At 33.9% G+C, this 14,592-nt stretch overlaps 1 protein-coding gene across 1 annotated transcript in view; it reads left to right on the top strand.

Annotated features, from left to right (window-relative positions):
• LOC110037766 (plant intracellular Ras-group-related LRR protein 6-like) overlaps positions 1-7,236 on the top strand; it is a 30,255-nt gene extending 23,019 nt beyond the window's left edge. Inside the window, exons 2-6 of the mRNA XM_020742467.1 lie at positions 1,413-1,476; positions 1,582-1,718; positions 1,817-1,903; positions 6,584-6,659; positions 6,889-7,236. Of these exons, the coding sequence (XP_020598126.1) occupies positions 1,413-1,476; positions 1,582-1,718; positions 1,817-1,903; positions 6,584-6,659; positions 6,889-6,972 (448 nt within the window). The 3' untranslated portion in view covers positions 6,973-7,236. The remainder of the gene's footprint in view (positions 1-1,412; positions 1,477-1,581; positions 1,719-1,816; positions 1,904-6,583; positions 6,660-6,888) is intronic.
• The last annotated feature ends 7,356 nt before the right edge of the window (positions 7,237-14,592 follow it).

The following is a 14,592-nucleotide window of genomic DNA, read 5'->3' as shown; positions in this document are numbered from 1 at the left end:
GTTTCTTATACATCATTATCAATGCTACCACAACATCTATCGTAGTTTTCTCATTTACTATGTTGACAATAACAAACTTGAAATTGAAAGATGAATCAAACCTAGGGCTATTTGATCAAACACTTCCCCTCTTTCGAGAATTATAAGTTCAGACTTTTTGGTGATTCTTTTTAGTGACATATACATTTTTTTTGATACAATAAATATCCATTGCATTTTCTAGAACGCAAAATTCGATCCATTGAACTTGACGTTGTATTTTGTTTCATCAGCCATTGCTTCCACTCAAATTAAAGATATTTATAAAAAAAATTCCGCTCTGGTACCATTTGTTGGGATGAAAGCTTGGGATTTGATCGGTTCACAATCAAAACTAAACTGCGGAAATATACACCAATCTGAGAGATCCAAAACAATAAATTGAGTGTGAGTGCACATCAAGGAAATCCAGAAAAACACACAAAGATTTAATGTGAAAAAACCCGAGAAAGGGAAAAAACCACAGAGCCACACTGCACCAAAAAATCCACTATGAAAGAAAAATAATCCATAATTATACCACTCAGATTCACTCTCTACACTACTAAAACTTACAACAATTTACACCTCTTCTCTTGATCTCACTAGAGCAAGCACTTTCCGAAGTCCGCCCTCTTGACATAGACGCCGCTCCGCACTTGTTATGAACCATCGAGAATACACTGCGAGAGAGTATTAATCTTTGTGAAACAAGGCTTAAATCCTAACAAAATACAAACTGTTTTTGGTGTCGTAGTGCTGCTTCCGGGTGTTGCAGATTGAATTCATAAATATGGGTGTTGAAACACTCCGAAATGGGCGCCTGGGCGCTGCCCTCTCTGAGGTGGGCTCAGGGGCGGGCGCCTGTCCAGCGCTTGGGCACCTGCGCCCTTTGGGCATCTGGGTTCTCCCTCAGGCGTTGGTGCTGCTGCTGCTGGCTTTCTCCTGTAGGCTGTGATGGCTATGCAAACATGCTCCACGCTCTACAGAAATTAGGAAGGAGGTGGACTTTGATTGAGAGAAATCAAATGATAGGACTAAATTCCAAACTGTGAGGCTTGTACTGTCTTATTATCTACTCGAACCTTTACTGCCTTTACAGAAACACAAATTTATGCGGCCAAACATAATGCAATTTATTTTTAGTACTTTTATCATCATTTTTTATCTGATCCTATGACTTTACCCAAGAGAAACATTTGATTTGTCTTTCTATGTTTACTTTCATTCGTTTGCCTCTCAAGTAGTTAGCAAATTGTCAATATATAGTCATTACATGCGAAGTTGCAAATAACAAAATTTATAATATTGGACTCTCAAACATTTCATTTTGTAAGAAACATTAATGTATTTATGTAATGTAATTCTTATTCTTTTTTATTTTATTATTACAGGGAAGTTCCTAATGAAGTTTACAAAAATTTGGAAGCAGCTGGAGAGGATGAAAAGTGGTGGGAGGTGTGCTATCCTCTAATTCTTTCAAGTTTCATCATATACAAAATCTCTTAGAAACCCTCTATTTGCCTCTCTGTCACCAAACTTATGCTATTTAAGTATTTTCAGGGCGTGGCGTTACAAAAGCTTATCTTGGCTCATAACGAGATAGAAGTACTGAGGGAAGATGTAAGAAACTTAACAATGTTATCCATCTTGAACATTAGTCACAACAATTTAGCTCGCCTTCCTGCAGCCATAGGAGAGTAAGCTCATCTTTCAAATTGAATAATTAAAGAAAGTGAAATATTGTTTGACATTATGTTTTTTTATCTTACCTAATTAAATCGTTTTTATTCATCAGGCTTTCTTTACTAAAATCATTGGACGTGTCATTCAACTCGCTAACCAGTATTCCTGAAGATATTGGCTCTTTAACTTCGTTAATCAAGTATGACATTTTTATATGCTCCAATGGCATGAAATTATTTATGAATTTTTCAAATAGATTAGTTATGAAATGTTTGTTAGAAGTGTTCAGGAAACTTTGAAATTGAGTTAAATTTATTTGCATGGACTGCTTGACAGTTGCTTTAATCATATCCTCCCAAATTCTAAGCTATGCATGATTGTCTTATTATCTCATTGGTTGGAGGTTCTTACTCTAATTCAGAAGGCGAATGTTTGAAGTTATATGATTACAATTTTTTTGCTCATACAGTTATATGTATGTATGCACACACACACAAGCGCGCGCCTATACCCCTACATTTTAAGACTATCATTTTAATTTTGTTCTAGATGGCAAAGAAAATGTTTTGTTTTCAACCGTTATGTGTTATGTCATACATGTCATGAGAGCTTCACTTGCAATTGCTTACCTGGAGGAGAACAATGATCATACAATTCTTTGTATTGCTTAGAACTTATAGATACCATTTTAATTATATAAATAACGAGGATGATAGTGTAATTTTCTATAGCCTTCTTCTCTTCTAATTCTGAACTGCCAGTGGGTGGCTGGAATTCGGGATTTTTTTTTGTGATCAAAGTGAATTGAGGACTGCTAGATTGAACGCCTCTTTCAAAGATTAGAGGTTGTCTTTGTGTGATCGAGTTGTGTGTGACCGAAGAGCAATGAGGGTTTCCTTTCACTTGTGACTTGCTTTGAGGATGCAAAGAGATTTTTGTATTTGGTCTTACAGATTTGTTGAGCGATATTTTCTCCTTCTTTTCGACTCTTAGAAAGGTTGCTCGAAATTTGGTGAGATTTTTTCCATCATTAGTTTCGTAAGATGAGATTTTGTGCATTTGTTCTCTTTTGATGCAGTTCATTTTTGATCCGACCATTGTTAATCAAAGTTTTCTTGTCCCTGTTTAAACTTTTATTTTTGTATCACATTTGCGTGTGTGATTCTAATTTTGCTTCTCCTATTTTAGTTCGATTGCACTCTTTGGTGCTTTCAAAGAGATATAATATAGGCATTTGTTATTTCTGTCATGATAGGCCCTAAATCCAAGTAGGAGCAGGATAGAGTCAAAGGATGGTCAATATATAACTAAGAGTGGAATTGGTCGATTATCCTATGCAGCCAAATTGAGAAATGACAAATATGATACATGAGAAGGATGAGATCATTAGCATAGAAGGTTGAGGAAGTTATTTCATGGAGAAGTGATGTTGAACTAAAAACCTTGATTGAATAGGACTCTAAATTGCAACGACTCCATCATGCTGACAAACCAAAAAACCAAGGATGGACAAAGACATTTAGTTTCTTCTTCCTCTTACTAACACGAAGGACTCGACATAGCCCAACTATCTTTGGGATTGTTTGAATGGGGGTTGCCAAGCTGGCAAGATAATGTTGCTCTGCCGTCAAGCTCGAATGCCTATATACTCTTTGAGGGCATACAATAGTGTGATGCCTCAATCAAATTACACAATACGAACATTGCTTATTTTCACCAATTATTGTATTATTTAAAAGTCTAATGGGTAGTAAGCATTTATATATTGTAAAAGTTTTAATATGTAGATCAAAATTTAATTTGATCCTTATTTAAAACCATTGTTTTGAATTTGTTTCAAAGAAATATTTGTTAGTTGTAATTGTACTTGCATGCCACATGCCTCAGCAAAGTATTACGTTTGTACATTCAAAATTTAAACTTAAAATTTATCAAAACATATAAAAATTTGAAATGAATCTTTCCCCCTAAAATTTATTAATGATGATTACAAACATGAAATTAGTACCATAAGGCGAGTTTGGGATGCTAAATCTTTGCTTTTTTGGTCAGTACTGCTGTGATACATTTGATTCAACTATAGGCCAAGTTATATAAAGGATGAAAACTATCTAAATGGTGCACTAATGAATTTGATTTTAGGTGACTTAAAATCTATTTACTGTTAAGTAGAGCTGCCAAAAAGTTTGACTTTTGCGAATAACTTGTGTTTGGCCAGCATAATAGCTCATGTTTGTTCAGCAAATATGCAAGCCAAACATGAACGGTTTTTTGAGTTCAATTTAAAATGAGGCGGACACGAAAAAACAATTGTTCGATCTTATTTAGCTTGTTTTAACTCGAATTAATTAAATAGTTAAATTAATAATGATATTATGACATTTTTATATTAAAAATTTATGTTATTTTAAAAAAAATGTTAAATTTTATTATTATTTAAATAATTCGAGCTAATTTTGAGTCATACACGAGCTAAAACAAACAAATAAATTTGAAACGAGCTAAACACGAACATGCTATTCACGAGCATTTCGAACATGAGCATATTTCGAGACAAAAAAAAATTTTAAATGAGCTGAACACATACAAACGCTTGGCTCGTATACGCCTCTATCATTTTCTTGGCTTGGAGTACTTGTTCTCAGGTCATTTTAATATGGGCGCCAGAGTCCTACTTATCTAGCACTTTAACTTCACGTCTAAATTAGTTGCCATTCAGTTTTGGATCAACCCATTCATATATGACAATGTTTGCACGTTAATGACACGGATTGACTTACGTTAAGTGGCTGCTTCTTTGCATTAGAATGTGGAGCTACCCTAGATCTTTCATTATAAGGAATCATTATCCCAGAGGATTGGTCACACAATTCATCTGGATTTGTTTCTAAGAGAGAGAAAAGTTGTTTAATTCTGCAATTTAGAATGGAATTATGAGTTTTTGTATCTGCTTTGATTTCCTGCATTGCTCTGTTTGTTCATAGTTTGTCACAACCTTGACAAATGACTTTTCCCATTCTCTAAATTCATATGATGCATGAAGTTTATTGTCAAGAGCTGAGAGGTCTAAAGCTTTTGGTTTATTTGCTTTGTTGAGCTAAGCCGCCTCAAGTACGAAACCTGGTTACAAATTAGGGTATTTTATAAAAAAATTAAATCATAAAATTTGACATGATAGGAGGCTCATGAATATCCCGTAAATAGAACTAATTGGGAATTTACATACATCCCATTAAATTTCTGTATATTTACATGTCAAGCATCTAAATTTTTATATTGAATGATAAGAACACCTATGAAAGAAAATGTTTATTTCCCTTTATTTAAGCTGATGTAGTAGTATTCTTGATGTAATTAAGAGATTATGTTGTTATAGAAGTAAATATAAAGATTTTGGTGTTATTTAGATATATATATATATATGTAAATACATGAGAATTCGGCAAAATGTCCGCAGATCTTCGAAACTAATTTGTAAGGGGCCATTCAAATTTCTTGAGTTGGTAATTGAAATTTTTTAAGAGTGGTTTAGTTGTTGAATTTTTTTATAGTCAATTGTTTAGTTATTGAACTTTTTTGCAACTACTTTTTAATTTCTTAAATCTTGTCCATTATGTCATTCTATGAACATAATGGATGATAAATTTCACACTCACAATATTTTTTTTTAGTGGTACTCCATAAAGTATTGTTATCGATATGGACATGAAATAATAATACAAAAGTACCTTTCACTCCATTAGCACTAGAAAATACAAATTAAATATCTATTGCCAATATTTTCAATAAAATAACATTACAAAAAGAAGTATATTATCAGATGTACCACAAAAAAATAAATAAATACATAAATAAAAGATCAACACGGAAAAAATTATATTTGCTTAATCATAATTTTTTTTTAAAATTACATCAAGTTAACTTTGCTTTAATATTAGGATTAATCATTAGACATGATTTTAGGCTTTTAGCAATTGAATTGTTAACAGAAAATATCAGAAAAACTTTGAAGTATCTGATCTTTAAGATGCCCATATAAATGTGAAGCTATTGATTTGTCACCAATTGAATATAAAACTTGACATCGGAACTCCCATTGCCTGTCCATCATATGCTCAAATTTTTACTAAACAGAAATAATTTTCGTATCTTATCCATGTTGATGCACACCCCAACTTATTTTTGAATAAAAACCATCAAATGATGTTAATTTGTTAGACAATTGTCGAGGTGGGTTGGTGGAGTATGCGTTTGAAAGGAGTCTTACTCAAACAGGAAAGATTTTCTGTAGTGTTCATGCTTCATAATACCGCTGAAAGTTAACGAAGAAATTTTAAGTTTTACTTTGATTGTTTTTTTTTTTCAAATGAATGACATTTTTTTCTGATAAATTATGCTCTCAAAAAATATAATTTGGCCATCAATATTTATTCATTTTGTTTTATTTTTTGCATGGAACGTGCCAGATTTAATTCATGCATTTCAGTTGGAAGCATAAGATTGTATCTTTAATTGATGAAGTACAATAAATTAGGTTTAGATTATTAAATATTTTTACAATTTATTGGGATTTTTGGATTTATTATGCTTTGTTTGAATTAAAGTTGGGATTAGTTATTATATTTCAAATTCAAACCCTAATATATCCAGATGGGTTTATTTAATTCAAAGCAAATTTAATAAATCAAGAATTCGTAATAAATCGGAAATAAATCTCAATATATAATAAAAATATCTAAATTTAATTTCTTGTGTTGCAGCAATTGTAGTATACTAGTATGAGAAAACTTTTTATGACAACTTAATATGCTATTATAGGCTGTCAAAATTTAAGCATTGTGACGACTTACAGAGTTCATATTGAATTGTTTGCCTGCAGGCTTGATTGCTCCAATAATCTTCTGAATGGACTACCTCATAGCCTTGGCGGTTGCATTGATTTAGTGGAACTCAAGGTAACACATCATTGGAAATAAAAAAAATTCTTCTTCATCTCTCCTGTCATAGAATTCTAATGGAAAGGATCTTAAAGCAATAACTTGAGAAGTATATTCTTGTTTTAAAAGTTAAAATGATGATATTTTTTATGTGATATGAATGATTTTGGGTGTTATAAATGTAAAAGTTAAAGTTTAGGTGTTGGATATATAAATATTGTTATGTAATGGAGTTTGTTTGGGCAAGGAGAAGCATCCAGGGGCGAGAAATCCGGCTCCAGTATGTGAAAACCTGGCGCCCAGAGACTCATTTCCAGCTTTTCAGAAATAGAGCGTCTGGGAACTCGATACTTAGGACAGGTGATCCAACATCCAAAAGAATGACTCCGAGACCAGAGCGTATGGAAGGCGCCTAGTTCACACCCTGCATTTGAGTGCCAGGAAACCTAGCGCTCGAAAGCGGTACCGAAGCGCCTGTAATCAATTCTACAGTTTGAAACTTTAAGTTTGGGTTTCTTCCTTGCAGGAAGGGCAAGCGAAGATCACGAAGCGATGTCCTTAAGTTGTTAGTGGATTTCTATGAATATCTTTTGTGTGATCAAGAGAAGAGCGTTCGTGATTCAATGATTGTAGAGAGGATTTGAGTGGTGTAATATGTTTATTTCTCCTTATTTCATAGTGAGTTTCTCAGTATAGAGTGGATTCATGATTTTTTTCCCGTTCTTGGTTTTTTTCACGTTAAATATGTGTTCTATGTTCTGGGTTTTATGTCCGTGCGCTTCTGCTCAATTTTTTGCTTCGCATATCTCAAAATGGTGTTTTTCCGCAATTCTGGATTAGTAAAATCCTCCCAACTAGTGGTTCTGAAGATCTTTGGTTCGAGTGAGAGAATTGACCAATGAAGTGAAGTACAAGGTTGAAAAGTTCAACGGTATGAACTTTGTTTTTTGAAAAATACAAATTGAAGATTTATTATTTATAAAAAAACTGTATTTGCCACTGGAATGACTTAGTAAGAAGCCTAAATCAATGACTATGAAAGAATGGGAAGTTCTTGATCGAAGAATTTTATGTTTACCTTTTCTCATATGTTGCTTTCACTGTTGTAATTAGAAAATTAAGGTAGAGCTCATGACTGCACTAACAAGAATGTATAAGAAGTATTCTACTTCAAATAAAATTTTTCTAATGAAAAAAGAATTCAACATTAAGATAATGGATGGTAGTTCAGTGATTGAGCACTTGAAATACTTCAACATTGTGACAAACCAATTGTGTTTTGTGGGCTTCTAACTCTATGATGAGTTCAGGGCTTTGTTAATCCTATTTTCATTGTCAGACAATTGGGATGGAATGGTCACGACGATGAGTAACTCTTCAGGTAATATGAAGTTAAACTTTGATGATATTGTGGACTAGAGTTGAATAAAGAAGTTTGCAAGAAAGCGAGCTATGAAATTCCAAATTTTGTGCTAAATGTTAAAAAATAGAGGAAGAAATTTGAATAATAGTTTAGGTAAGACAAATTCAAGTCAAGAAGAGGAAAGTCCGTGTTAGGGAGAGAAAAAATGAGAAGAATGTTGGAACCACGAGAAGCAATGGCACTCTAAAAAGACTGCAAAATTCAGAAGAAGGTTTGTGGCGGAGGTCCAGCTAGGAAACTTTACAAATATCTTCATAGATGAAATTCAAGATGACTCCCTTATTTTGTCTATTCATGTGTTTATTTTCATGCCTGCCCCAACAAAGAGGTTTAAAAATTACAGTCAAGGCGATTTAGGGAATGCATATTTGGGAAATAACAAGACATGCAATATTATAAGAAAGAGTCATGTTGATATCTGGTTGCCAAATGGAATAATCTAGAAGTTTAGTGAAGTTAGAAATGTTCCATGCTTAAAGAAAAAATTGATCCGTGGGACAACTTGCGAAGTTAGAGTATATAACTACTTTCAAAGGTGATTCGTAGAAGGTAACTAGAGGGATAATAGTGATGACTCGGGGCAACATTGAATGCACTCTTTACCCTATCAATGAGATGACTGAATCCATTGATGTAGCTAGAATGAAGATTGGTGAAGGTCTTTGACACTGCAGGCTTAGTCGTATGAGTGGGAAATGTATGAAGAATTTCTAAAAATAAGCTTAGGGAAAAAGCAATCGTGGTCCGTCGGTATCTTTGAATGAAGACTTACCTAAATTAGGGCTTGTTTGGGGCAGCTTATGAGTGTGGCGGCATTTTGAAAACGCTGCATTCTTGTTTGTTTCCCGCGTATCTGCAAACGGGGTTTTAAATTTTGTATTACACTATTATTTTTTTATTAGATTGTTTGAAATAATGAGGATATCACGTAGGCTCTCTAAGGACCAAAAATTTTAAGGTTTCTACAAAAATTCTAATATAGGATTAAGGCTAGTTAACATTTAGAATTAAAACATTTCAAGATTTTTTAAAATCTATCTTTACTTACCTGTATGGTCTTTACGCTAGATTTTAAATGAGTTGCAAAACATGAACATCACTCAAACCATACTTTCTACCCATCACAACCAGAGATTTATTTTTATGTTACGAAAAACAACTGCTTGGAGCATTTGTGGGTTTAATAGTGAAGTCCATCTTATGGATAGTAAGAATTTTTAAAGGATTGTAAGTTTGAAATTATATGCCTTTTAGAAACTACACTAAATTCTTCTATTATCTCTTATCCTATTGTTTATAATCACTATAATTTTTTTTTAAATGAAGGTCAATGTTCATAATTTTGACATTGCTGATCATGATAGGATTTCTGCGCTCCTCCCTGTTTCTCCTCCCTCTGCTCTTCCCTCCTCTCCCCCATATCGATGAATATCAGAGTAGATCTTGTTTAGGGTTCAATGAATATTTATTGTGGAAATGTAGATCCATTTTTTTCAGTGAATATGGAGGTGATTTCTCTGTTTGGAAGTGTTCTTTCTCTCTTTCTCCTTCGGTTACATCTCTGAATTATAGATATGTGATTTTAACTTTTTTTTTTTACATATCATATGCTTGATCTATGATTTTAGTGGATGTGGGGGATTTCCTTTTGTTGCTTTGGCTATGAAAAATTTGAATGTGGGGGATCTCGTCACGTTACAGTTTCTATGTATATTGTGCTCCTTTGCAATGTGTTAAAGTTATAGATATGAGAATTTGCAATGCTCCTTTTGTTGCTTTGGCTATGAAAAATATGTAGGTATGCTCCTTTGCAATGTGTTAAAAGTTTTAGATATGAGATATAAAAAGTTATAGATATAAATATGTAGGCATGCTCCTTTGCAATGCTCCTTTTGTTGCTTTGGCTATGAAAAATATGTAAGTATGCTCCTTTGCAATATTATGCTCCTTTGCAATGTGTTAAAAGTGATAGATATGAGAATTTGCATTGCTCCTTTTGTTGCTTTGGTTATGAAAAATATGTGGGGGATCTCTTCACGTTACAGTTTCTATGTATATTGTGCTCCTTTGCAATGTGTTAAAAGTTATAGATATGCTCCTTTGCAATGCTCCTTTTGTTGCTTTGACTATGAAAAATATGTAGGTGAGAAGGGTGGCCAATTTAGTAGATTAACTAAACCAAAACCAACCTCATTGTTGGTAACTATATAAGGTCAATAAATGACCTTTTTTGTCTTCTCATCAGTTTGGCTAAATGATTTATTGTGTGCTTGTGGAAAATGTAACCAAGTGAAGCTAATCTTTTGGAATTACATAGAATATATTAAATTCTTCATGTATGTATCATAGTGAATATATAGTCACGCCTTGTGTTTCTAACACTCATTATATAAAATATTTTCATTCGCAGTTTATATGTTCAAAATGGCTGATTTCAAATGACTCATCTATATATAGTTATTATGCTTTCCTTCAAACCAAAATGTTATTATACATACGATTTTTTTGTTGAGCACCATTAATTTCATGTTAGTTTGTTCATCTCACAGTCAAAATGAGTAAATCTAATAAATGTGGATCATCGGAGATGTGGGATAAAGAGACCACCTTGACATTTTGTGATCTTTGTGTGAGGGAAGTCGAGATGGGTAATAGGCCGACCACCTATTTCAATAAAGAATGTTGGCAGAATGTAACCGTTAAATTCAAGGAACTCACCAAAAGGGATTACGATCGGATGAAACTTAAAAACAAATGGGATCAATCAAAAAAAGACTGAAAATTTTGGAAAGAACTCAAAAGAGGATTAACAGGATTGAATTGGGATCTACTTAAGCGGACAATATATGCACCAGATGAATGGTGGGCTAAGAAGTTAGCGGTAAATACATACATATATTTGTTTTTTGCGTTGATTGCATATTTCTAAAGATTTTGACTATTTATGCCTCTTATTATATTACAGGTAGTACCAGCTGCAAAAAAAATCAAATTTAGTGGCATTGATCCAGTATTAGAGGAAAAGTTGGATAGCATGTTCATAGGTATTGTCGCTACCGGAAGTCATGTTTTCACCCCAACTGACCTGAGTTTTGTTGGTTTAACACATGACATTGCAACCGAGCACATAGGTGAATCTGGAGAAGGTCCCAGCCAACTTCATATAGAAATTCAATGCACTGGTGGTACAAATCGTCTCAGAGTGGAAAAGAAGAAAGTTGGAGCCGCATTTGTAAGAAGTTCCATAGAGACGATACTTGAATCCTGTAAACCGAAGACTGCACCACCACCAACACCAACACCAAATAACTACTCAATTGAGGAGTGTCTTAAAATCCTGAATGCATATCCTAGTGTTAAGGAAGACGAACTCATGTACTTAAAATATGTGAAGTTGTTAGGGAACTCCACTCATAGACAGTTCTTCGTGAATTTGGACCCAGAATTCCGACTTTCTTACTTGCGATCTTTTATGAATGATTGATTAAGGTTGACATTTTTTTTTATTTTAATACCATTCATTGTAATAATTATGTGAACTCTTTGTTACTATCTCTTCATTTCAGTATCAGTCATTTAGACAGCTCTTTGCTTGTGTCATTATAGTTTATGTTTATGTATTCGTTCCTTTCTCATGTTGTAGTATCATTCCTATTACTTCAATTTAACTTTTAACATGTTTAGAAAAATAATATTTACCACATCTTGTAAAATGGATGGAGAACAACGTAATCACAACTGCAAAGTCGCTATCGCCCTCATTTTGCTATACTACTACTATCATACATACGTTGATCAAACACCTTGTATGACATCGAGTCAGATTGGAGATAAAAGGGTCGGAAAGTTATTACATGGACACCCGACAAGGTTTGCAAACATATTCCGTATGACGAAGGTGATATTTCTCGACCTGCTTAATGAACTTCGGGACCTTCATGGATTACACGGCTCAGCAAGAACAACTGTCAGAGAGGTATTGGCAATTATCCTGTATATCTTATCCTAAAATGAATCTATTAGAGCTATGGAGCATTTTCAACATTCCTCAGAAAACATTAGTAGATATTTTTCCGTTTGTTTGAATGCGCTGGTGAGTCTGGCATACAGGATAGTAAAACCCGAGGATCCAACGTTCCAGAAATGACCCTCGATACATGCCCTTCTTCAAGGTAAGTGCCCAACATAATATTCAATTTCAAGAAAAATATACAATTGATTTTAACTACTTTCAGCACCACAAGAATGTATTAGAACAATTGACGGAACACACGTCGATGCACAACTGTCTCCTGCAGAGAAAATCGCTTACATCGGAAGGTGTGGATCCCCAACACAAAATGTCATGGCCGTGTGTTCAATATATGTTTTATTTTTGTGATGGCTGGATGGAAAGGTAGCGCACACAATAGCTGTATTTTTCAAGTTTGCTACTAGAAACCGAGCATATGGGTTCCCTTACCCTCCTCTAAGTACGTATATTTCAAAAATTTATTTTCTTTTGAACTTTCATTTGTAACAAACATCACGCAACAGGGAAGTACTATTTGATCGACGCTGAATATCACTTACAAAGAGAGTTTCTTAAGCCGAGTATCTTAAGCCGTATCTAGATACAAAGTATCATATCCCAGATTTTGAAAGGTTAAGCGGTGTAGCACGTGGGAAGAAATAATTATTCAATAAAAGGCATTCATCATTGCGAGGCGTAATCGAACGATCATTCGGAGTGTGGAAGAAAAAATGAATTATATTGTGTCATATGCCCACTTATCCATTTCCGAAGCAGGTCCAGATAGTAGTTGCTACCATGGCACTACATAACTTTATTAGGAGGCACCCTTCAAGAACTGATGCAGAATTTGTCGTGGTTGATGCGGATTTACAAAAAATTCCCCCCGAAGCATTCGAGTACCATGTGGGCCGCACCATACCACAGCTCGAAATTGATTCACTTGAAAAAAATACTAGAGATGGTGAAGGGGCATCTGAAATGGCAGCTCTGAGAGATCGAATAACAGATGACATTAGTGAAACATGTTAAGTAATGTTTTTTAAAGTTTGGCTAGACAATTATGAATGATACTTTATTTTCTGTAAGGACAATCTACTGTTACATAGCTATGGTTGGCTATTTCACGTGGTTTATATTTACTTGTTTTGAACTGTTTCACTTGTTTTGAACTGTTTCATATGGAATGCTTGAATGGTATTAGTATGAAAGGTGTTATGCTATTATTGTGATGAAAATGTGATGAAAACTGTAATGAAAATGAATATATGTTGCACTTCAAAGTATCATATATGCAGAGTGAGCTTTATCTGGAATCCATTGTTGGTGAAGCTTGGATGTTCACTTTTAAAGCTTGGATTTTCCGTGGCCCAATTCTAGCAGCTTGGATGTTCACTTTTAAAGCTTGTCGTGGCCCAATTCTAGCAGTTAAATCACAGAAGTTATCACATTCATATCATTTATTTCTACATAACTTCATTTTGTTTTGCCGAGTCCCAATTCTAGCAGCTTGGATGTTCACTTATTTTAAACAAATTCTAGGAGGTTGGATCTTCATTTATCTGGAATCAAATATTGTTTTGTCGTGGCCCAATTTTATTATCTCGAGTACATTTATATACCATGTGGGCATAATTTCTAGCAGCTAGGAAGTTCACTTGCTTTGAACTAAAACAAACAGGTAGATCAAAAGTGGTAGCCCATATTGGGGCCTTGGTCAAAACAAAGGGGCATTTAGAAAGAAAAAAAGATAGGGAGACAGCTGTAGCACATTTCACAAGTGAGAATATCATGGAAACTTACTGGTGTGCTGGAAAGTAGAAGCCTGGCTCCTTTTTTTATGATGCAGATGCTTTTTTTTTTCTGAATGTGTTTGAATATGCTTTGATTTGTAAGTTCTCATATGTAATACAAGAAAATCTATTATTATGAAGAATAATATATTCCCAATGTTATAAGAAAGGACCCACATAAACTCCATCCTCTATGTGCTTGGTTTGATTTTAAGGGGCAAATATGGGGCTTTTACATGCATACCACCCAATTCCTATGTTTTTACATATCTTAATATCTAAACTTCACTTTTTCAGCAGTTGCAACACTGACATCTTTTGATATGACAGAAAAAAACCCACCATTTTAGTTTTTTTTTTTCAAAAAAAAAAATGAAATAAATTGTTTGATGCTTACAATTAAGAATTGAAGATTGGGCATTAGATATGTTGGTATAAAAGAACTGAGTGGTATTTATGCAAATCTTCTTTGATTCAAACGCAATTTTCTTTTTGCTACTGCTTTCAAGTTTGTTTTCTTTTAGGCGCATTTTATTGCTTTGTGCCCAACAGAGAAGTTTTGGTAATTGATTCATTTTCATGGTGATTGAGAGATTGCTGTTTGCATAAGTACTAAGAACATATCTACATTTGGATTCATTCAAGGAAGGAATAATTTACCTCCCAAATGCCTTTGCTCGTTTCAGAAATGGTGGCATGAATTTAAATTTATGGCTTTAGGTC

The sequence above is a fragment of the Phalaenopsis equestris genome, unplaced genomic scaffold (genome assembly GCF_001263595.1).
Source record: "Phalaenopsis equestris unplaced genomic scaffold, ASM126359v1 Scaffold224759, whole genome shotgun sequence".
In the NCBI taxonomy this organism is placed as follows: Eukaryota; Viridiplantae; Streptophyta; class Magnoliopsida; order Asparagales; family Orchidaceae; genus Phalaenopsis; species Phalaenopsis equestris.
Note: the sequence above shows the minus strand (reverse complement) of the source record. Positions and strands in the feature narration are given on the sequence as shown.